Source organism: Centruroides vittatus, unplaced genomic scaffold (assembly GCF_030686945.1).
Source record: "Centruroides vittatus isolate TY-2023 unplaced genomic scaffold, ASM3068694v2 contig_134, whole genome shotgun sequence".
NCBI lineage: Eukaryota > Metazoa > Arthropoda > Arachnida > Scorpiones > Buthidae > Centruroides > Centruroides vittatus.
Window position 1 is genome coordinate 1,311,865 of NW_027120852.1, and position 26,400 is coordinate 1,338,264.

General features: G+C 31.8%; 1 protein-coding gene across 5 annotated transcripts in view; it reads left to right on the forward strand.

Annotated features, from left to right (window-relative positions):
• The first annotated feature begins 324 nt into the window (after positions 1 to 324).
• Positions 325 to 26,400, forward strand: part of LOC136990716 (serine/arginine repetitive matrix protein 1-like) — a 97,253-nt gene continuing 71,177 nt past the window's right edge. For 2 of the 5 annotated variants that reach the window (XM_067289132.1, XM_067289133.1), the window contains exons 1-3: positions 325 to 479; positions 13,099 to 13,188; positions 23,636 to 23,761. In XM_067289132.1, coding sequence (XP_067145233.1) covers positions 456 to 479; positions 13,099 to 13,188; positions 23,636 to 23,761 — 240 coding nt within the window. In that variant the 5' untranslated portion in view covers positions 325 to 455. Of the gene's footprint in view, positions 480 to 13,098; positions 13,189 to 23,633; positions 23,762 to 24,068; positions 24,231 to 26,400 lie in introns of those variants that run through there. The other 3 variants (XM_067289134.1, XM_067289136.1, XM_067289135.1) reach the window with 2 other exon arrangements.

Consider the following 26,400-nt stretch of genomic DNA (forward strand, 5'->3'; position numbering starts at 1 on the left):
CGGATATGTCGGGCCCCGTCCCTCACCACCCGGTCGCCCCATTGTGGGCTTGGCCGAACCCATAATGGGCTTACTAAAAGAGGTCCTCTTAGTGCCCACAGGGCGGAAAGAGTTAAAAAAAAAAAAAAGTGCCCAGAAAACGGAAAGAGTAAAAAAGAAAAACTATTCTGTATTTTTTACTATAAATTATTTTAACGAAAAGCTTCCAGATTTTAGAAATTTATAAATAGATTGCGAACTAATCAAACTCCAAATTAGAAAATCGTTTAAAAATATTGGTAAAAGTTTTATTATTATTATTATTTAAACCACAAAATGGCAACGTAGGAAAATTGACCAATTCCGAAGAAGTTAGTGATATATCGTAAGCGCAGGCGCACTATCGATTGTATTTGTGCAGTCGAGTTTGTTACTAGTAATGGACGAACGCGATTAGGTAAAGACGAGAAGAAAATATGACCGACGCCGGATTTTTTCGTGTAAGCATATAAATATTAATATACGAAAGGTTAAAACTGCACACGACGTTAAATATCGGGAATAAGATAATAAAATGGTTGGACCGATTGTCTAGTCTTTTGTGCGGCTAAACAAGATGGCGACGTCTCGTCCCAGTCAATTACAAATGTTTGAAATCGTTATTTTAAAATGAATCGAATCCATACAATAAACGATTATCGTTTTCTTATTACATTTGATGGTTTCATTCCGATTTGTTGATTGTAATAAGTAATTAATTTAAAATTTTGAAAACTTATGATTACGTTTACATCGATTTGGTGAAACACTTGGCAGGAATAAAAATACTGGCCGAAGTGATTTTCAGTAATTGCCTATTTCGCTTTTGATTTTAAGTGTCTTAATATAATTAAATGAAGTGAATTGATTGTTATAAGTATTGAAAATCATTAAAAATAATCATTTTCAATAAAGCCGGGTTATAAAACAAATGATTTAAAAGCTTTTAGTATTTCTATAAGAAAGAAATTGGCCTGTATAAAGTTGGACTGACCACCTTCAATTGTTTGCAGACGGAATTAGGGGATTTTCGAGAATTAATATTAGAAAATACCGAAAATGTTCTAAATTGGAAATGTCCCCATTGTTTAATTTATAGTTTTCTGAGATTGTAGAGAAATCTATTCTGTGTAGTGTAACAATGCTGATACTAAATACAGTTTTAAGTTTAATAATATCGGGTTAAGTTCTTATTGTATAAAAAGTAAGAAAATTTAATAACTTATTTTTGAGTAATTTGTGTAAAGTATCTGTTGTTTGCATTAACGTGTGCCGATATGACTTATATGTAGGATGACGGCACCAATGGTCGACTGTTTAGAGCCGTTTTTGACTTTTGACACTTTTTTATGTAGTAAGGCGGAAAGCAAAATTTGTGTGTGAAGATAAAGTTAGTTCTATACTTGTTGCGGAAAAATGTGTTTGTTATGTAGAAAGTGATCTCCGGCTACTCTTTAGTCGACTGATGGGACGCCGGGTCGTTTGCGGCGGCTGACGACCGGGTCTTTCTTTGTCGGGAGCCCGGCAGATGTGGTCGCCGAGAAAGGATGGTCATTTTGTGGAATATTCTTGCCCGAAAGGAGGACTAATTATACGTTTATTTCGTCTTATGCGGTAGACTACCCCCATACCAGTAATACGTACGTGTACTGTAGAGTTATAAAAACTTCTTTGTGCTTAATAGATTGAGTTCCAAACAGATTTTAAATTAAAATTTTTTCTTTAAACAAATTATTAATTTTTTGTTAAGTTATGAAAAATTAATGTGGAAGAATCTGAACAGCTTATTAAATTTGAAGATGCTGTTAAGTGATTTGCCTGAAACTGGTTGAAATGTTTATAATTTATGAAGCAATTAAACTATATCTTAGTAAACTTATCCAAAGATTGGATCTATAATTTTCACTTTAATATTGATGGATGGATGGCTAAACAGTTGGTGTCTTAACACTCTGGAGAATGGATCTGAACGGGTTAAAAAACCCAGGAATTTTTTTGGAGTAGATGGTTCGTCTTGTGTCTGGATGTTCCGTGTCTAGTTTCTTGTCACCTTGCTGCCCCCATTGTGGTCACGGCTATACCCGTGATGGGCTTGATTAAAAAAACCTTCGTAGTGTGCAAAAACTGGAAAGAGTGAACAAAAAATTCTAATAGTCATTTTTGTTTTTTAAATTGTTTAATGCTTGTTTGAGTACTAAGAATACTACTAGCTACATTTCTGTGTGAGCTTAGTTTGGGCCTTGTTTTAAAGTAAATTAGTTGTACTGGCAAAACAAAAATAATACATCTTTTTTGTATTTTAATTTATTTTTAATGTCCTAATTATAACAGTTTTGAGTCAGTTGAATGATTTTTTTCTTTAGTCTGATAAATTCTTTTATAGTTTTTATACTATAACTCACTTTTTAAAAATATTATGTGACATGGCTTCCTTTTGAATATAAAAATTTCAGTTATTTGAAATATAGTCTAAAAATTTATTATTATATTTCATTCCTTTTATTTCACATAAGATGGGTTTTAACATTTCAGATTTTTTTTTCGAATTATATTCTTAACATGTTTAACAAATTACTTTCATGTTACCAACAAATATCCAAATTACATAATAAAATATTTAAGTGCTTTCACTTGTTATATTCAAATATATTCAGAATATATAGAGAGAACAATGAAAATTGACTGCATAGAACTGTTTTTCAAATTTCAAATAAAAAAAATATTAGATTTATAATTAGATGCATACTTAATCCTATGCAATTGGCATTAACAAATAAAAACTGTTAAAAAAGAAGAGAAAGAAGTTAACATAAATGATTCCAAATATTTGAAATTTGAACTGATGGAATACTACAAGTCCTATTACATGTAATGAAAACAGTTTTTGTCAAGAATGGAGTACAGTAGAGCGTCGAAAATTGGAATGTCGGTAATTGAAGTGGCCGGAAACTGGAACGATTTTCAGTCGGACTGTGTCGTGCTGAATCGAACGTTTTTGATACTAAATTTACTTCTAAAGTATAATTTTCATGTTTTTTATATTCTTCAATATATTTATTTTGTTTGTACAAAATAAAGAAATAATTTTTAACGATATGATAGCCTCGATTATTATAAAAATTTTCGTTAGGCTTAAAATCGACGAAAATTCAACACGAAGCGACACGCAACGGAGAAAAATTCAACACAAAGCGATACGCAACGGAGAAAAATTTGAACATCGGACAGGTTAATATATTTTTTCGTACATAATCGGAAATTGGAAAAAATCACTACTTGGAACGACCCCAGTCCCCAATTGGTTCCAGTTATCGACGCTCTACTGTAATTGGATTGGAAGGTGTATGTATTATTTTTACACTGTTCCATTCAGTACACTGTTAGGTTAATTTCTTTCTCTTTATTTACTTTTATATTTTTTTAAATGCAACATTATAGGATTTTGTATGCATCTATGTATCAATCTAATATTTTTTTTATTTGAAATTTAAACTTTTATGCAATCAAATTCCATTGTTCTTTCTGTATATTCTGGATAAACTTGAATATAAGCAGTAAAAGTGCTTAAAATATTTTATTTTGGAATTTGAGTATTCTCTGTAATGCTAAAGTAATTTGCAAAATGTAATCAACTTGATGAGTTTCAACATTATACTTATTTCTATATTTAACTTATATCTCAGATCATCATTTGAATAATTTACTTATATCTTCTGTGAACGAAGTTAAGAAAGAATCCTTTGGGTAAGGGATGGACAACTTTTTTCTATGTAAGGGCCGCAGTTCAAAACTTTTGAACTGACGCGGGTCGCATACAAGTGAAAAGAGAAAAAAAATGCCAGTAAATCACAATTATTTATTAAGCATCATCACTAAACCCGATATATTAAAATATACTAAACCCGATATACTAAACACCAACCAAATGCTGAAATTCTATCAGGCTAGTATAATTAATTTAGTAATTAGCCTTATACTAGCCCGATAGAATTTTGGCATTTGGTTGGTGTTCAGCACAATTATTTATCTAATATATAATTATAAATTAGCATATGTATACTTAATTTAGCTTCTGGAACTGATGTAAATGTAATGTATTGGAAATATTTGGTTAAATATTAGTCACTGCTAGTTTTAAATTAGTTTCAATTTGTCTGTTAGCCAGTTTCTTGTTTTAAATTTTACTAAATTCGGTTAATGTTACCTATGATGGCAGCTTGTCTGATTCCAGCAAGGAAACAGTGGGGTTGCACATTCTAACCTAACCTAACCTATTCTAATAATTTTGTTGGTAATAATTATGGTAATTTATTAGAATAGATTAGGTTAAGTTAGAACGTGCGTCCCCACTGTTCCCTGTCTTCTGATTGCCGAAATCGGAGACGAGTCGCCATCTTGAAACCATAGGTAACATTAACCCTAAATTCATTGTGGAAAAACTATTCACGTACATAAGTTGTAGAAATAACATTTGAATTTTGAATTTTTGCTGCATACTTCCTTAAGCTGGAAAATTGATATATTTATTCATATTTTTTGCTCCCTGCTCTAGGCAAATAAAGTCCTTTCACATGTCTTGTTAAGTAAAATAACTTTTATTTACTAAAAAAATTTTAGCTTCTTTAACATATTTTTTTTGTTAGTATTCTTTAAAATAAATGAATATAGAAAGTATATTATAATAATCAAAATAAGGTTTACTGTAGTTATTAACTTTATTAGCATTTGTGTCTTGACAATTATCAGTTCTTTTACTAAACAGATATGACATAACTTTAAATCTTAAAAATAATAGAATTGAAATCTATTGCTTTTCTTTACTAGATAATATTCTATTAACATACCTGTTATTTGGCATATAAACAACATACAATTCAGTAATCTAATCTCCAAGAACTTTCAGACTGCATATTCATCTTCAGAAGATATTCTCTTTAAGATCAAACTTCAGAAGTGCCTTTTTCCAAATAACAATACTTCTTTTCAAAGATATGTTCCAAAAATTTGAATTTTTAAACTTCTAAATTTTTCAAAAGAAAGTGCTACCTTTACTTTAGAGCAGTGTTCTGCAACCTTTTTCTGTTTACGACACACCAAATCTTATTCCACTCAAAAACATATGATATGATACTAGTAATAGAATTACATAATGCCACTAACCTATTATTATTATTATTAAACAAATATCAACACCTGTAAGAAAACTTATTTTACATTTAATTTCTTAGATAGTAAAAATACGTGGCTTGTAATAAAAAATAAACATCATCTTATTTCATCAGTGCTGTGGCAGAGAATGAAATACATGCATAAGAAACACAGCAACTGTGAAAAATATGTAAATAAAACTTGACAATTAATAGAAGATGTAAAAGTTTACGTCACACCTTTCACATTGTGGTGGCACACTGCTTTAGAGTCCTTTTTAGTTAGACTAGAGAGCTTCTAGTGTAAAAGTACTTGGGAATTAGACTAAGGAATTATATTTTGTTTGGCTTTTAAGAAAGCAGGTTTGGTTTATTGAAATTGAAGTTATTTGTAAGATTAATAATAAATAATTTGCTTGGATTAAAGTTTGAGATAATATTAATAAAATTACTTTTGTTTCATATTTTATTTGTTCTCAAAAATTTTTTAATTAATAATATATTGCTAATTACTTTATTTTCTATAGCAAGTTATTTTTTTTATCATTCAATTTCAGTTATGTATAAAATATGAAACAACTAATCTTCTATAAACTTCGGCCGGTGAAGCCATAATGTGAATAAAACAAATGAGAAATGTTTACTGGAACTGAAATCAAATGTACAACACCTTTAACATATCCAGTAGGAAGTCTTTGATAGCTTAAAAAATGTTTTCGGTTGCGTTAATCAGCCTTCGTTAGTTAAACGAATACTAATAACGAATGAAATTCGAAATTACAAAAAACGGCATTCGAATTTACAAAAAACCGTGACTGCGCATAGACGGGTCTATGCTAAAATTGACATCGGGAATACCCCGTTAATACAGCACAACTTTGCTCTTGCTTTAGAAAGTTTAATAACCGTTAAGAAAGTTTCGTTATTAGTATTCATTTAACTGACAAAGTCTGATTAACGCAGCCGAAAACGTTTTTAAGCTATTAAAGACTTCCTATGGATATGTTAAAAGTGTTGTATGTTTGATTTCAGTTCCAGTAAACGTTTCTTATTTGTTTTAAAATATGAAACATTAATTAGAAACTGGAATTAATAATTAATATGTATTTAGCAATAGTGAAAATGTAAGTAATATACAGTCAAACCTGTTTTTATGTGCGATTTTTTTAATGCGAATTTTTAATTTATGCGGTTTTTTTTGTGCGATTTTTTATTTGTGCGGTATAGTTGGCGACTAGTTTCGTGCGATTCATCATGTCTCACGTTGACTTATTATAGCATAAATGCACTTATTATAGTAATATTATTGCATGAATATGCAAAAAATGAAATAATTTACTTTTTAAGTCAACAAAACACCACCTGGACAAAAATATGTAAAACAGACGATAGACCAGACGATGCAGTCAAGTGCTGACATCTGTTGTCAATAAATTCTATTTCGTACGGTTTTGAGTTATTTTCTATGTGAGACTTTTTTTATGCGGTCCCTGTTGACCGCATAAAAAAATATTTTTTAATTGTGTTGCAAAAACTTTTTTTTACAGCCATTCGTGAAGTTTCGTGCGATTTTTTTTTTAATGCGTCTTTTTTAATGCGGTCCCTATCCCCGCATAAAAACAGGTTTGACTGTACTTAGATGTGAAATTGTAAAGAACACAAATGCTTGATGTAATATAATCACAGAAATAATGTGGACAACAGTTGATTTTAAGACAATATGATGCCACATATAACAGAAATTTAAAAAAATTCCCGAATAAAATATTTTGACAACAGAATTGTTATCTTTATCTTGGCTTGATCAAAAAACTAGTGTGGCCTCCAGTGTTGTCTGATTTTAACATACCATGATTTTTATCTGTGAGGTTATCTGAAAGACAGAATGTTTGAAAACATTCCGTAAATTATTCTATAATTGAAGCAAATAATTAAAGATAAAAAGTTTCCAACATTTTCTCTAAATGTAGCATAATTTTATCCTGTAGCATTATATTTAGTTTGTTATTCTTCTATTTAGCAATGAGTAGCAAATTGGAAGAAATACTTCAAAGAGATACAAACAAGCTTTAATAACTAGCAAATAGTATAAGAAACTCAGAATTAACTGTTTTTAACCACTTCAATTAATCATTAGGTTAGAATTAAATAAAACTGTATGATGTACTGGAAATAAACATATTTGAATTAAAAGGAACATATACAAAAATGTATTACTTAGATATTTGAAATGTATGAAAAATTCACTTTTCATATTTAAATAAACTGTTTTGTTCTTTTTAATAACAAAAGAATTTATTTAAATAGCATGTTAATATTATGGTTATATGATTATTGTCTGTTGAAGAAAACATGGAAAATTTGGTACTGATATTCTTAAGAAGTTTTACTTAAATTTTTGTGTGTAACATTTCTCAAGTCCTAATTGCATATTTAGGTTGAAATAACAGTTGATAATTATAAAATAGAAAAAATTGTTTTGAAAGTGATATATTAGCACTACCAGCCTTACTTAACATCTAGGAATTTTATAAATTCCAAACCTTTCTATAAAGCAAAACTGTCCCTGTTATTTGTTAATAACTTCCTAAGATTGAATTGGGAATATATACCCAAAACAGCATTTTTTTTCTAAAGGTTTTTGCTAATTTCGGGAATACATGTCCCAAGCACAGAATAGAGAATTCAGTAAATGTTAATATTGGTTTTATATACAAATGAGATAGGATGAAGAAAAAAAAATCTTAGGTTTAATTCAAAAACATTCGAAAGCCGATTGAGTATCTGGGTTTAATCGAGCATTAGGTTTAATCAAGTCAAATATGCTGACAGATTAACCTGCATTCAAGACTGCCCATTTCCATTCTGTTTGCCTGAAGATATGTTAATTGAGGTGGAGTATTAGCAAAGTCTACTGTGTGGTTTACAGAATTGTTAATCACATATTCTGAACAATTACGGTGTGTAGATGACAAACAAAAACGAATGTTTTCAAAATCCTTCAGAGTCCTTCGTCGGGTTTTAACAATTCCTCGATGGATCTTCGTTCTGGAATAAAATTTGAACAACAGTTTAAATACAGAATTGTTAGTTCTCAAAATTTGATTGGTTGATTTTGATAAAACTTTGTCATTTTCCATTAATTGCAGTGAGGAATCCAAAAATATAATAAAAAATAGGGATCTATGACTGTTTTCAAGATACAGTGGTGTCAAAGTGATAATATTTGTGTTCCTTAATGTGGTTGAGTGTGCCTAACAATTTAGGGGACAAAAATATCAAAAACATTATATGCACCTTTTGTAAAATTGGTGTAAAAAACAAATAAAACACAAGAACAAAGCAATTGATGCTGATCGCTTTGTTCTTAGATTACCTCTGTCAGCAATTGTAAGGATTGCCTCTTTCTGTCTCCATTTAAATTCTACTGTGATATGATAAAGTCACATAGTCTCCCTAGATAATAGAGTTTGCACATGACATACTTTACATCAGTGATTCTCAAAGTGGGGGTCGTGAAAAATATTTGGGGGGTCGCTGAAAAATCGATGCCAGATCAATATTTTTCAAATATTTTATAAATTTACTATGGATTCATGTTTAGAAATAATAGAAATAAAAAATATATAAAAGAATTTTTACTTAAATAAATTGCATATATAAATAATATAACAATAAAAATATTTAAATACGAGCCTAAATATAATAATCATAAATTTGTGCGCTATTGGGAAATCCCCCAAGTTCCACTTTCTGCCTAAACTATGATAGAACAGCGTTGTCATTTGGAACGGTGTTCATTAGCAAGTCGAGTTAGAAATACAGTAGAGCGTCGTATCCGAAAAACCGATCAACCGAAAGCGTTTCAGTCGGCAAATTCGAATTTCCGCTAGTGCTGTGGCGCCACAATATTTGGCTATGTCTTGGGATACTCCGATATTATTTTAGTTGATATGCGCTTTTAGCTGGCAACGCTGGCCATGAGAAGGACTTAAGGAAGCGCCAGTATTTGAACGAGACTTTTTTCCCATTGTGAGTGGTAAGTTTTGCTTGTTTTTCTGAGGACTGTTGTGCTGAATCGGAACGTTTTGAGACTAGATTAACTTCCAAAATATAATGTTTTTTGTTTTTATATTTTTCAATATATTTATTTTGTTTGTGAAAAATAAAGAAATAATTTTTTTAAAAATTTCGTTAGTTTTAACATTGACAAAAATTCAACGCAAAGCGACACGCAACGGAGAGAAATTTCAACATGGAATAGATTAATTAAACAAAAGAAATTATCTCCTCCTGAATTTAAATTAACCCCCCTCCTACGGGATGTTTTTCTACACATACTCATTCTTCGGGGGTCCTTTGAAATTTTTAAGTGCAAAAGGGGGTCGCGGACCAAAAAGTTTGAGAAACCCTGCTTTACATTATAAGAAGGGCCATTGTAATTTTATATGTAACATACGAGTATAACTGTAAGAAAAGTTTTGGAATAAAACTTTATTTTATAAACTTGCGGAACCAAATGTATTTGTTCCTTTATTGGCTTTGATGTGTCATTGTTGTTACGCATGCATAAATAATAATGTGCTAGGTGTTTGTTGGTCATATTAGTTTTGCTTCATACATGTGTTTGCAATTGCTTCTGGTTATCGTCTTTTAATTATAACCAGCATAAAAAACTCTATGTAGAAGTTTCAATCATTTTAGTGATTAATCTATAAGTATCCAATGTTGAATATGAAGACAGCAAGCAATGAAGAGGAACAATGATTAAATATTTGTTTGTTTTGTTTTATGCTAAGACAGTTTGAGGTGTTTATTATTTATAAATAGAATAAATTTATGTAAAATTTAAATAGAAATTAATTGATCTTTAAATAAATTCTTTTAGGTTTGAATTCTGTTGTCTACAACTGATGAAAGAACATACCCTAGGTCAGAATAGAAAATTTAAAATGTTTTATTTTTACTCAATAACAGGCTTGGATGCACAAATGCCATCTAACATTGTGTGTTTATAATTATAACCTGTGGTAAATATAATGTAAAATACGGTTATGTGCAAACTATAATTTTATACAATAACGTGATATACTTGTAGTACCAAACAGTCTATTGGATATGTTAATTATTGAAAGTACTTGCAAAGAAATTCACGTATAAAACAAAAAGTGCATTTTTTAAAGTCATCTTTAACACTGAAAATAGTTTATTTTACTTATTGGGTATATCTTGGTGTGGATTCACATTATTATTAAGTATTAGGATATCATTCAATGAGAAATAACTTTATATGCTTTTCAGGTTTATGCTGTGAATCCCTTCCAAGTTTTAGTATACAGTTTTAGAACTGCTTCTTTGCTTCCATATTGTGAACTGCAAAGTTGACTGTGCTCATTAACAGTATTGATGATGCTCTGGTGTGCACTTTGGTTTCAATATAGCATTATACAGGGTGGGCCAGCGAAAACGAAACGGCAGAGTGTTCGTGTTCGTCCAAGCAAATCGCTCGGACAGGTCGATTTTACTCTCGAGGGGACATCTTTTGCAATAAAGTTTTTGGGATTCTGAATATTAACTAAACAAACATTTTTTTCAAAATAAATGTTTGTTTAGTTAATACAAAATAAATGAGTTTTTAAAATTTTTTGTTGTCTGTTGTATTCAGAATCGCAAAAACTTTATTTAAAAAGATGTCCCCTCGAGAGTAAAATCGACCTGTCCGAGCGATTTGCTTGGACGAACACGAACACTCTGCCGTTTCGTTTTCACTGGCCCACCCTGTATGTAATGAATTACATTTATTTGGTTTATTCTGTTTATTCTTGGTTTCTTCTTTGTATTTACATGTTATCACTAATGCTTAAATATGCCACTCTGAACATCTGTTGAATGCTTTCTTATATATTATATATATATATATATATGATGCAGTTTTTGTGGTTGCTATTGTATATATCAGATGGTTGTAAATAAAGTACCTTTGTGTTTAATACTGTCTGGAGAGAGATTTAGTAGTCCGAATTCAACCTTATCTGATATTTTGGGACATGCAGAAGACATTTCTGTAAAAATATACCAAAATTTGACACTGTCAGTTCTGGTGCTGTAAGCAACAAACATTATTTGTACAAGCTCTGATATTCAGGCTCTGTGTATCACGAGTGCTTTGCTTTGGAAGAGAAGTGCAGGGATACTGTTCAACTTGGTCCCTATTTGAAGCTGTAAAACCTAAAGGGAATGAAGAATGCGTTCAATGACTAGTCACTATGTTATTGATGAAATGTTGCAGAAATTGCTGAATGCAGCATCTAATATGTTGGTGTTCTACCTTGCATAAAAGTAGTTGACTCAAGATATTCTTGCTGTTTCAGTTGGGGTATGACAACTGTTGAGCATATCTCAATAGCGAGGTTGAGGCCAAAGTTTTCAACGCAAAAACGTGTACGTCGGACGTTCAGTGCCGCTTTCCTGTAAGCCTAGAAATTTTGGTAATGGCCTTTGAAATGTCGAGCATGATTCCACTGACTTTCGAAATACCATTGTCAAACTTCTAGGCTTACAGGAAAGCGGTGCTGAACGTCCAACGTACACGTTTTTGCGTTGAAAACTTCGGTCTCAACTTCACTAATATCTCTGAGTCATCACAGTGCATGTCACAGGATCATTGGGCTGCAATTTGAAAAAAATTGTAGAACCTATAAATTCCCACTATCATCTGTTCGTCCATCTTTCCTTAATCTCGAGATCAGAATTAGATAGGTGAAATCTGAGACCAGATATGGAAACCTTGGGAGCAGAAGGCCCTGATTGACTATATATAAACTTCTGATGCAAACTGGAAGTTTTCCCCTGAAAACAGTTAATGGATGATTGGCATGATTATTGTTAACAGAAAAGTATGATGTACAGTACATACAAGGGCAAGCCACTACTAATTTAAGGCGGAGAGCATATATTTTAAAATAAGTAAAATATGATTAAAGATTGCAACCTGGCATTGTGACAATCTCACAATAAATAATCGCTTGTTGGGAATAGCTTCTTTTACAAAGAATGTTCTGAAGAATAAATGTAGCTGTGAATCCACACCAGAATGCAACTTTAGGTGAATGCAGTGGAATCTACTGGAAAATGAGATTTTTTTATGGCACAAAATGACAGTTATGGATATTCACTGTTTCACTAAGGTAAAAATGTGCCTAGTTGTTCCACAGGATTTTTATATAAAAACCAACAACTCAGTTATAGTGTGTAAGTTAACTTTTTTCCCCAATACTCTTTCTAACAACGGTTAGGCAGTCTGTCCATAAGGTATATATATCATCATAGATGCATTTTAGATATGACATTGTAACCAATACACTTGCTTGCATTAACCTGTGATTTTAATGCATATCTGTACACAAAGCAGGAACACTGTGTATTTGTCACAGCATGCAAGCTTCATAATGCTGGATATATCATACTGTCAGTCACTAGGTGTATGATCCTCAATTTGTTTTTGACTTTTTACTTACTGTGTTTTTGAATAAGTAGACCCATAAATTTAACAAGTTCTTGAAATGTATTTTTGTTCATTCTGTAAAATATTTGAAATAATGAATCATTGTCATTTGACAATTCTCTGGCAGTGATGAACAATGTTGTTAATATTTCTCTGAATGTAAGGATAAACCCAGTCTTTTTCCTTTTCTTCTCCACCAAGTCTATAATAAGTATTGCATTGACATCTCTTGTATAGAACATGATGTATGAGAGGAATTCTGGAAAAATAGTTTTCTCTAGCTCTAAGCTTACTCATTTCTACAGTACTGATGGGTAGTTGAATACTTTGGTACTTTGCAGTTTGTACTTCATAATTGTAAAACTAAGTATAAATATCAGCATGTCAAGATGAATGCAAGTTTGAATTTGTAAATATATTTACTTTCAGGGAACAAGTGCTGAACAAGATAATCGATTCACTGACAAGCATAAGAAATTGTTAAAGCAGTTGAGATTTAGTGATGTATTGAACAAAAAGGTATTTGGTTTGATTCTTTTCTGATGTTTTTATGTATTATGTTATTTTTTAATTACCTTGAAATATGAAAATAAAAAGTAAATTTAAAATTTTTCTTTATTATTTAACATTTTAACTATGAGTTTAAAAATTTATCTTTGTAATAAATGGTAATTCACCATGCATTATTTTATTACAATTGAAAAACTACTATTTTATTCTGAAAATATTTTTATATATAATTCTATAAAATTTTGCCTGATGAGCTATTGAAAGTGCTAGCAAGTACTGTACATCAAAATTATAAAAAATTGTAATTGTAATCTGCAACACTAAAGTGTTAATTATTATATTTTATTTGAATGTTGGCATGAAGTATATTTTAGTATATTTTATGATCATTCTATAAGATTATTTTAATCAAAAAATGTATTAAACAGTATTTGTTAAAATTGTATACAACGTGTTATTTTTGTCATGGAAACTGTTTTTAATACAAATGATTTTGGCTTGTTCAACAAACCATCCTCAAGTATTGAATTACATTCTATCATTAGAATATAAAATACTAATGAAATTTTGAACACAACAAATTCAAATATGAATAAATATTTGTATGTTTTACTAAAAACTAGAATTACCATTTTATAGATTGCCTTTCTGTCAAAGAAGTAATATTTTCTGTAAAATTGTTTCATATTTGGCTTTTTGTTATTTACTTGTAAATTTTTATATATTTATTGTATTTATATTATATGTTTCAACATTTATTATTTATTTTATTTTTTTTGTGGTGTTTCCATTATTTTATTCTTTTATTAGTATTTGAATTTGTTGTGTTCAAAATTCCATTAGAACCTTATATTCTAACGATAGAATGTATTCAACACTTGAGGATGATTTGTTGAACAAGCTGAAAATGTTAGTGATTAAAAACTGTTTCCTTGGCAAAAATAAGGTGTATGTGATTATAATTGCCTTACAGTCCTTTCTACCAATGAGTAATGTCCATGTAGACAATTAAAAATAACTTTAGAAATAATTGTCTACATGGACATTACTCATTGATAGGACTTTACACTGGTGTTTAGATTTGACACAAGAATGAGAAATTAGTTCAGAAAAAACAAATTTTCTTTTATTATATCACCTGTAGTAATTTTCACTGTACACATATTACACGTGTTTCGGGCTTGCATGCCTCTCATCAGCAGTATTACTACAAAACACTAAAAATAATAATAAAATAAGACGCTGTATATAATAATTTCCCGACAATCATTCTTCAAGATTTCTTTCTTTCTTTTTTTTTTTTATGGTTCTTCTTGTTTTCTGATTTCTCAGCTTTCTTCTCCCCTCAGACAGAATATAGGCATTTTCTTAATGTTGAACAAATATTATAATATGCTTCTGGTGTATATATATATTGTCGTGCATCTTGAGCACGTGTATCGGGCCCAGCTTAAGGACCGTGCGCAATATAGTGTCGAGACTCTACAGTGCTGGGCACTAGAAGTTGAAAAACTGGTCCGAAAAGCATATCAGTCTTCACCTGCATTGGTTGAAGGACTACTTGTACAAGCGTTCATAGGTGGAATATGCAATCTAGAAGTTTGAGTCGCTGTCAGATTGGGACATCATGAAACTCTGAAGGACACTTTGGCCCATGCTTTGGAGGTAGAGGCAGTAAGATGTAGTGATCAATCCCATCGTGTCAGAGAGAGTGTAACGACAGGTCTCCAGTGTTACTACTGTAGAGCAAGGGGCCACCTGCAGATGAATTGCCCAAAGCGAGGGCACCTTGGGAGAGACCGAAAGGAGGATGGACTTCAGAAGGTAGAGGTGGCTGATACCACCACCCAGCCTCAGTGGTAGCAGGGAAATGAGTAAACACCAGGACTGCGGGGCAGGTGCTGGTTGGTTCTGCGGGAGCCCCAGGAATCTTGATCTACCAAGCCCACAATGGGAATAGCCTAATTATCCAAGGCAAAATTAAAAGGAAAATGCATGGTAACGCTGATGCCTTGTCGAGAAGGCCTTGTGCGGATGACTGTATGCGCTGTGTCAGACAAGAGGCTAAAGAAATTGTTCCTGTGCAAATGCTGAAAACGGAGATCAGTAACGAGTGGAACGAAACCTTGCAACAGGCTCAAGAAAAGGACGCACACCTTAAGCCGATCCTCGAGTGGTTGAAGGCTGATGCTCCTAGGCCCAACTGGAGTGATGTTGCAGCTATGAGTCCAGTTACAAAGAGCTACTGGGCACAATGGGACAGCTTGACCATACAGGACGGGATATTGTGCCGTAAGTGGGAAAATACCCAAGGGGACAGCTACCACCTGCAAATGGTTGTTCCCAAAGGAAAAGTTTCAGAGGTCCTAAAACTGTACCATGATGGCTGCTCTGGAGGCCATATGGGGGTGAAGAGGACCTTACTGAAGATCTGCAAGAGATTTTATTGGATCCACTGTCATGATGTGGAGAAATGGTGTCGCAGATGTACCAGTTGCACGGCCTTGAAGGGACCTCAAACTTGCAGTAGAGGTATATTAAGGGTGTACAATGTTGGAGCCCCATGGGAATGTATAGCGTTAGATGTTGTGGGACCGTTTCCTGAAAGCAAAAATAGAAACCGGTACTTCATGGTTGTTACGGACTGCTTTACTAAATGGCCAGAGGTCTTTGCCATTCCCAACCAAGAAGCGGTAACTGTGGCCGATAAATTAATCCACAAAGTCTTTTGTTGGTTTGGAGTACCCTTAGAGATTCACGGTGATCAAGGCAGGAATTTTGAGTCCCAAATATTTCGGGAGAAGTGTCGTGTGATGGGTACTCACAAAACCAGAACCACCTCGTTTCATTCACAAACTGACGGGATGGTGGAACGACTTAATCAGACGTTGGAAAGGTACCTGGCAAAGTCATAGAGACTCGGCAAAGAGACTGGGACAAACACATTCAACCATTTTTGTTGGCATACTGAAGCATGGTCCATGAAAGTGCGTCTGTGACGCCAGCCTTTGCAAACTTTAGAAGAGAACTACGATTGCCCACAGATTTAATCATCGGTATTCCACCTGATAGTCCACGTAGCACGATCGACAATGAGGACGATTCACATCATAAGATGAATGACATATATGACCACATCCGACAGTCTGGCCAACAAATGTCTGAGAAGATGAAGACTCAATATGACCGGAAGGCGAACAGCGAACAATCAAGGCTTCAAGGAGGGTTTCCTAGTGTGGTTACATAACCCTGTGCTCAGCAAGGGGAAGTCCCCTAAATTACAGCCGAAGTGGGACGGGCCATATCGTGTCGTGACTAGAATCAATGATGTCACCTACTGAATACAGAAGGGGTGGAGAACTGTGCCCAAGATTGTTCATGTGGATCGTTTGGTGCAGTACTATGGGTTTAACGATGCTTGGGATGTGCATGCCTTAAGAGGAGGACAGTGTTGCGCCGGCTTCGGAAAAGACTAGCACCATGGTGCAGAGTGTGTCAAAACGAAAAAGAATGATTCAAAAAAAAGAAAAGAAAAGAATGTTTTTGGACTGAAAGAGGAGAATGATTTGGGGGGGAAAAGAACTGTGGAGAATTTTGTTTTTCTTTTGTTTTAAAGTTTAATTTGTTGTTAGTGTATCTAAGAAGTGTAAGTTTTGGTAAACTGTGCTGTCAATTTATATCCCGAGCCCCACAGCTCGTAACAGTATATATGTATGTCAATTTTGCAGAAAATTTGTAAAAATGCTGATGAGGGACTGTAGGTTTGAAATGCATAATATTGAAAAATAAATTGATATATTGAGGCTGGTTTTGTGTCTTCTGACGGTGTAATAAGTCTAGAAGTAAGGAGATCGTTATACTGCTCACCGATACATTTTAAACTAGACAAGAAGCATATTATAGAAATATTCAATTGTTTTTATATTATTGAGAATTTTTTAATCCTTTCCATGTTCGTTGTTAGTGGAGAACAATTTTTTTCAAAATTAAATTAGATTAAAAATTATTTACTTTCAACAATGGTGCAGGAAAGGTTTACATAACTAGATATATTATTGACTGAACAGAAAATTTCAACGATATTAGAAGTCAATTTACATAACGTTGGTGTTTTAATATACTGTTTAAAATTGTTTAAAATACATAATATTATGTATTTGTATTTATGTGAGAATGGTTTTTTGTTTTCTGTCTGTAATAAATAATTGTAGATAAAGTATTATAAAAAGCTATTTTATTTCTACTGTCACATATCTATAAAAAGTGTTATTGCCTTTCCTTTGTCCTTATCTGCTAGCTAACTGTGTAAAAGGGCAGCATAAACTTGTCTTGGGTGGCAATTTTTGACATGCTGGCTCTGGTGAAGAGGAAGGAGAGATGTTATTGTTTAGAAGACTGACACTCTTCCTTTGTTTCAGCTGAGAATACCCATATATGTAGGTGATTCAAAAAGTAAGGTAACAAGAGCTTTCCTGTACAAATTTTATTTCACTGGTAGATATAGTGATACAGATTATTATAGAGTCCGAGCGCAAGTTACTCGCACGCTGCCCTGGTGGCAAATATTTACATAACGTATAGGAGTTTGCTAAAGAATGCATGTGTGTTATATCTGAGACATTTTGAAAACCGTACCTAGTTCAGTAAATCGCTTATTGTTTTTTTATTTGTATTTGAGTTATAATATTAAAAATGGGTAAATCAAATGTAAATTGTTGTGTTTGGACGTTCTAATACACTAGCAAACACGCAACATGTAATGCCGAAAGTTTCATTCTATTGTTTTCTGGCAGGTCTACACCTTAAACAGAAGCGCCAAATTTGGATAAATTTTGCTAAAAGACAAAAGGAAGAAATACAAATTTTTTTTTTTTTTTTTGTCGATTTTTCCGACCGATGGAGAGATTATTATTAATCAAATTGAAGACAAGTCTGCCCAAGAGGGACCACCATTTATTTTGCGCTCCAGACTAAAAGAACAAAAAGACAAAATCGACAAAAAGAAATTTTAAAATACCGACGCCAGGGTGCAGCTTTAAAATTTGCATTTTCCAGCGCTTGTTCCAGCAGATAAAAAAAGCGGAAACACCCACTGGCTGGATGGTTGAAGAGTAAGACGTCTGTGTGTCACCGACTCCTAGTTTTAACTGGATGTTTGTGTTTTTTTAAAGGACTTTTTTACCTTTGGCGACATGAAGCCTAAAAAGGAAGGCCTGTCGCCATATGTGTATGTTTTTAGTCTGGAGCGCAAAATAAATGGTGGTCCCTCTTGGGCAGACTTGTCTTCAATTTGATTAACAAAATTTATTGTTAATTTTTAAAAAATTGACACACACACTTTTATAAAAGTATCCTTGTAAATTTAGTAAAAACGGATCACAGTGGCTACCCTCTAAATCAGCACAGATATGCACTATGCATTTTATAGATGGGGAAAAAAGTGAAGATCCAAGATATCCAAATTATAATCCAACAATCTATTCCGAAAAAAGAAGCAACGAAGAAAATTGCCGACACAAACAGTCAATGAAGAGATATAAACACCTAATGAACAGAAGGAATATTTTATTTGAAGCAGGAAGACACTTTTGATGTAGCAATTGAAAACAATTTTTTAGACCCTAAACAAAAACATGATTTTGGAACTCAAACAGAGGTTACAAACGAACGGTTTGGAGACTTAAAAGTTTTTTATTTGCATGACTAGTAACAATGTTTCTGAAACTCAAGTTTCCCATATTAAAATGATTTCAAAAGAATGTGGAGAAAATCATAGGCCATGTCATTTTAGTGGTGTAGCAAATTTTCATGATGATCAATCTTTAAAAGATATCAGTAGGATTCAATGTTTTCAATTTACTTTTAGACATGCTTCCAACAGTCCTGTTAGAATTTATGAATTGTCTTGGGAAAATAAGTTACTAATTTTTCTAATGAAGTTAAAGTTGGGTTTGTGCTATTCGGCATTAGATGCATTGTTTGGAATTCATAGAACCACCATTAAAACATAGTTTTTACAAATTTTAGAAATTATTTTTGTTGCAACAGAAGATTGGATTATTTGGCCAACAAAATTATCTATTAAGGCTACATTACCTCAATCATTTAAAGAAAATTATCCTGAAACAAGAATAAGCATCGATTGTACAGAAATTAAAACTGAGAAGCCATCATCAGTTCAACATCAAATTCAGTTTTATTCCTACTATAAATCTGCTTGTACTGTAAAATATTTAATTGGAATTGCCCCATCAGGACATAACTTTTCTTTCTAGTGGGTATGGAGGAAGAAGTACAGATTTGTTTATAACAAATGATTGTGATATTCTACAAAAACTGGAGGAGGGAGATATTGTTATAGCTGATAGTGGGTTTCCTCAAATTAAATTGGGTGTCGAAAATAAAAATTTTATTTTAATTATGCCTCCTTTTTCAAAACCAAATCAAAATCAGTTTAGTGCTAATGAAATGGACGAAACATACAAAATTGCTAGTGTAAGAATTCACATTGAGAGAACCATTGGTAGAATTAAAATTTTTGAAAAATTGAACTGTAGATTACCCATTTCACTTCTTTCATATGTAGATAAAATAATGTTTGTTTGTGCAGTATTAGTAAATCTGCAGCCACCAATTATAAATGAGTGAAAGTTTTTTATTGTGAAAACACTGAAACTTAATACTATTTACAGTTGCAGGTAAATAATAAAGTAGAACATTTGCATCTTCTCTAATAGTGAATAAACGAACGTCTCATTTTTTTCCACTTTAAGTATTACATTTTGTACAGTACATATTATAGATAAATAAGAAAATTGAATATTTGTTACATATAAAGCTAATTGGATTTGTGTATAATATATGCTATTTTCTTTTAAATAAAGTTTAGAACTTTTAAACTCTAAATATTTTACAAATATCTCATTTGTCTCGAAATCAACAATTTTTTTAAAAATCTTTACATGTGTAAGGGCGTTTAATTTCGAGTAAGCTAAACTAAAACTAAAAGCTAAATTAAAACTAAAAGCTAAATTAAAAAACAATAAGCGATTTACTGAACTAGGTACGGTTTTCAAAATGTCTCCATATGCATTCTTTAGCGAACTCCTACGTGTTATGTAAATATTTGCCACCAGGGCAGCGCGCAAGTAACTTGCGCTCGGACTCTATGGCACTGGTACATAATATTTTTCAACTTAGTCACCATGCTTGTTCGATAATTTATTCCAACAATATACCAAGGCATCGATGTCAGTAGAGAAGAAATCTGCATGAAGTCCCTTCAGCTACGTCATGACGGCTTACTGAACCTCCATATCGGTTTGGAATTGCCTACCACCTAGGTTTTTCTCCAACGTTCCAAAGAGATTGAAATCACAAGGTGCCAGGTTGGGGCTATAGGGAGGATGTTCCAGCACCTCCCACTTGAAGTGCCGTAACAATTCAGTCGTGTTCTTGGCAGAATGTGGTCAGGCATTGTCGTGCAGCAACGGGACGCCTATTGAGAGAAGTCCAGGTTGTTTTCTGCAAATTTCCTCCCTTAATTGTGTCAGTGTGTGACAATGAGTCAGCATTCACTGTTGCTCCCCTGCTGAGGAAATCGAATCAAACTAAGCATTTTCATGTTTAACTACGTTTCCTTGAGCGCAGCCATCTTCAAAATGATATTGCGAGAGCCGAATGCAACATTTAGGCCATTTAATGTCTGTGTGATAAAGCTGTGGTCTTCTGCTGCTGCCCTAATGGGAAATTTGAACAAGAGGAGGAATATGACACCTGTAAGAGCTCTCATCACCTTTCTTTTTGAATCATCCTTGTACAATACGAAGGTTTTAAATAAAATCTTGTAACAGATGGCACTACATGCAATTTTTAAGTGTGGCTGAGAAATTTAGGCATTGCTAGATTTTTTAAGTTGGTTATTTATTTTTATCATAGGAAAATTTTTTATGGATGACAAAATTAAAGTTAAAATAAAGTTATTTCTTGTTAATTGAAATTTGTTCTAGCAGGTCTTGTTTGTTCAGTTGAGTGCCCGAGCAAACAGTTGACTACTGAGCGTTCCCCAAACATGCATTTAAACATGAATTGTTTGAGTACCAAGGCAGCATTGTACTTTGTTTCTAACAGAATTAATGTTGTGTTCTGGTCTAACTTTGCATTTACCAAAACTGGAACATCAAGATGTAACAGAAGTATTTAATGTATGTCATTCAGAGAGATGACATCCCACTTAACATTATTGAATTTCTAGTGCCAGAACAGCTTCTTTCCTAATAATACTGATTTTGGCATATTGAGAAACAACTGAAATATAACAAAAATGTTTTATAATATTGGGTTGTTCGGAAAGTAATTTCGTTTTTTTATTACTAGAGGAATTAGATATATTTTTACCAGCCAATTTTATTTTAAACCACATTTTCATTATATACTTCGACAGCTGACATTTTAAGGCTTATTTGTAAAAAATTTTGTTTGATTCTGTACATTTTTTTTTTTTTCCGGTGTCCCATCAAATTTGGAAAATCGAAAGCATCATTTTTGGCATATTTTGCTTTTTTATAACTAAAAAATCAAAATTCTGTTCAAACAAGAAAAAAATTGTGTTACATGTTTGGAGAAGACGCGTTGAGAGAAAGGCAGTGCCAAAACTGGGTTACAAAATTGCGTTCTGGCAATTTTAATATCGAAGATACTCCACATTCTGGATAGCCATTTGAAGCCAATGAGAACAAAATAAAGGTACCGATGGAAGCAGTCTGCCGTATAACAACACGCAAAATCACTAAGAGATTAAATCTGTTAAATTGAACCGTTTATTATTACTTAAAACGAATTGGTTTTGTTTCAAAGCTCGACATTGGGTTTCACATGTTATTAAAGGGAGATGCTCTCTATGGTGGGATTTTAAAGAAATTTGTTTTTGAGTTTTTACCAGACGATTCGAAAGTGTACTGCCATCGAGTAAACAAATTGAGTAATATCATCAAACAGAAAAGGCCAGAATTGATCGACAAACAAAGTGTAGTGTTTTACCACGATAATGCCAAATTTTACACAAGTTTGGTAACTGGTCAGAAACTGTTATAGCTTAGATGGGGTGCGTTATCACACCAACCATATTTGCCAGATCGGGCACGCTCGGATTATTACTTGTTTTGGTCTATACAAATTTTTTTTTAACTCTAAGACATTTACTTAAAATGACAATGCCAAAAATCACTTGGATCAGTTTTTTATAAACAACGATCAAAATTTTTATGAATGTGAAATCGTGCTACTACCAGAAACAATGACAACAGGTATTTGACCAAAATGGTCAATACATAATTCAATAAAATATTTATTTATTATAAGAATATTGCGTTTATTTTTCTATGGAAAAAATGAAATTACTTTCCGAACAACCCAATACTTCAGATATATATAGAAGAGTATTGCTCTGTTAATTGTGAATGTCAACCACAAAAGCAACAAGTCCCTACAATGATTTTTCCATCAAATTAACTTGACATTGCTTACAAGCAGGAAGACAACTGTTGTTGCCAACAAACCGATGAAAATGGAATAAGTGAAGATACAAGTAATATGTATTGAGAAATTGAGACTGGGCATTTTGAAGTTCAAGTACACATTCAACGATGTAGTTGAGTTGTATGAAGTAAATATCAGTAAGTGCTTTCATAGCAAATCCTTCAACCTTGGCAGTGGAGTTTTAACTCAAGTATATGCTACCAGTCATTTAAAAGCACAAAAAAGAATGACATTGTATCACTACTAAATTATGTTCTGTTCATGCATTTTTTTGAAGTTTACGTATAAAAGAAGATTCAGAAATTGCAACTAATAAAGATGTTGATTGCATAAATCTTGCTTCAGATGATGAATTAGAAGAAAAATATACCCAGTTTGTATTGTGAATTCTATGAAAGAGATTAATTGGCATATATTAACCATAGTGTACTAATTTTGAACCAACTTGCTTTACAATTTTAACCATTCAATTAACTATTGTAATTGTTTTGTGAAGTGTGAATTGGGGACAATAAATTTAAATTTGAAACTCAACCGAAAGTTTTATCATAAATATAAGCCATAATTTAATTTATAGTAATACATTTACACAATAAAACCATATGAAAATCCATGTTATTCTCAAATGTAAGTTTTTTGACTTAGTACTACATGTTTTAATATAAGCCATACAGTTTGTGTTATCATCACTTTTTAATTCAAATAAGTTTAATAAAATTTTTGTTGTAAATTTTTTGAGAAATATAATTAAATTGTACAAAATTCAGAATTATTGAAAATCTAAAATTTAAAAAATATATATCAAAAGAAATATTTATTTAAATATTTTAGAATCAAATCTTTCAATAAATAAAAATTGACTTTTTTTATTGTGCATTTTAATATCATTCTATTAAAATACTAATTGATTATATTTCAGGTGGATATGAGTAAAGTGAATTTAGATATTATTAAACCATGGATTGCAAGAAAAATTACAGATATGCTTGGAATGGAAGATGATGTAGTTGTGGAATTTGTGTTCAATCATCTTGAATTAGATAAGGTATTCTAAAATATTATGTAAGATATATTATTTAGGAATATTAAGGGAAAGAAATAATAAATTGTCCTAAAATTATTAATATTGGTTTATATAATAATCCGTTTTTTAAATTTATGTTGCTTCTTTTTTTGTTTTGTTTGGTCTGATTTTTGTATTTTATCTAACTTATAAAAATAGAATGATTTTTTGAGTAATCATTCTGTTGTTGCTATCGTCACATCATCTGAAGAATAATTGTTCTATATAGGAAAGTCAGACCATAATCATAACTTCGTCTCATTGTTGAAATTTCATTTTCCATAAATAGATCTTGATTAAATCAAAGAAACAGAATGAATGAATGTGCACACAGTGTGAAAAGCTGTGGCCAATCCAGATTCCCATCTCCTTGGGATCCTGTGACAGACATTTTTACTGTTCTCTATCATCTCTCTGGTGACAGACAATTACTTAATGGAAAATCATTAAGGTATGAATAATTCCTTCCAGTTAAAAATAATACAAACACACTACATGTATTAATTTTTAAATACTGAAAAAGCAGCATATTATACAGTAAATATTTTTCCTTTTTTCTATCCAGAACAACAAAGATTCTAATAATTTTAATTAAAAACTTATTAACATGTTGACTGCCAACTATGATATAACTTGTAGTTTGCATTATTGCCTAGGACGCCAACTACAAGTTATATCATAGTTTGTTTCCTGGCCATATTTGTGCAGCTACAATGAAATTTGTAGTATATCAGTGTAAATATGAATAGATAGCCTCAGGTGCAAGAACAAAATATCAAGGTTGGCTTACATGAACAGAACATTTATTAATAAATGAACAGAAAATATAATCATAAAATGTTTATTCAAAATCAAATGCAAAAGAATATTTTTATTGTTTGTGATACTTTTTAAAACAATCTTCCATGCAAACGGCTGGCTTCTCTGGACAGATTGGACAGAAATAACACATTTCTCGGCACTTTTTAGTATTGGTACAAACTCGACGTGGCTTTGTCAGATGCTGTTTTTTTTTTTTTTTGGTAGGTGAGATACTCTGTAAATAATGAAGCTCTTGCAATCTAATTTTTTTTAAACTGGTTGAATCTCTTCTCCAATCAATGCCTTGACAAATGCTTCTCTAAACTTTATAAGTTTTATTTTATAAGAAGTTGCTTTTTGAAACAGTTTGTGCACATTGTGTGTATATATATTTATTTATAATTTGATTATAAAAATGATTATGAAACAACACACTCAAAAAAGATGTAAATGTGATGCACTCGACTCTATATCTGATTTATTACTAATGAATTTAGACATATCTCTGATTCTGCTGTAGTGAAGCGACAGGTCGAATCATGTCTGTGCATGAATTAACTCGTAGTTTGGCTTTAGCAAAGAGCTTTCTGTTACATAAGCCAACTACAAGATAATTCGTAAAATCTTTTTTTTTAAAAAAAAACACATTCTATATGCTTTTTGATTATTACTATGTACTCTAATTAGTTTTTAACAATATAATATAATTAAATTAAGTTGGAGTGTTACACCTGAATCCTGAAAAGTAGTGTGGCAGTCAACGTGTTAATTTGAATAGTTGTAGGAACCTAGTGCTTAGTTATAGTACTTTGAAACAATTGTTTTGATGTGTTGTTATTTTTATTATTTTAAATTAATTTTGTATAATTATAATAAAAAATTTGAATATTACAAACTCGGTTTTAAAATTAGGGAATTTTGGTAAGTATTTAAAATTGATATGCTAAATGTAGAATTTTCTATGTAGATTAGTATAATTTTAAACTTTTACAAAAGTAAGTTAAGATTTAAGTTAAAATTTTGCAAAACAAAAATATTTTTATTCAGGCAAGTACTTTAAAGCAGTCACAAGCAACTCATACCTCAGGCTGCATGTTGCTTGTAAGGTCCTAAAATGAGGCCTTCAGGACTATGGACATGTAATTTTATTTTTCTGTTTTTGGCCACTATGCAATCCTAATTAAGCTGACATTCAGACTAAACTTGACAAGTGAAAAGATGAGAATACACTATGTAACTTGCACTAATGATATGCAAACTAGTAATATTATTTTGTGTACTAGTGGTTATGGAATATGTTGATACTCAACAAGCTAAGAGCTGATTAAGTAAAGGTCTCTTCAATCTGAAAAATTCTTCAGTAGACTACCTCACAGCCAATTCAGGTTATAAAACTCCTTTATTGTTATTAAATAAGCCATTAAAACATGTGGAGATTCTTAAGGTATTATGAAATGTGTTTTTATTGTTTTGCAAGCATTTGTCAATTTAATAATTAATATTTATTTTGTAGCACTGAAGAGGAGCTATAGAGTTAACCTAGCTCAAAATGCATCTGTAAAAAAACAATAAAGGAGTTTTTTAACCTGAATTGGCTGTGAGGTAGTCTACCGAAGAATTTTTCGCATTGAAGAGACCTTTACTTAATCACCAGATAAAACAGCTACCATTAGAAAATTCAGGACAAGCTAAGAGCTTGTAACAAGAATAAATATTATGCAGCCCACCAACAGCCTATGAAGTTGCTCGTTGCTGCTTTAAAGTGTACAATGTTGTTACAATAAACATAGAATCCATAAACTGGATAACTCTAATAACAA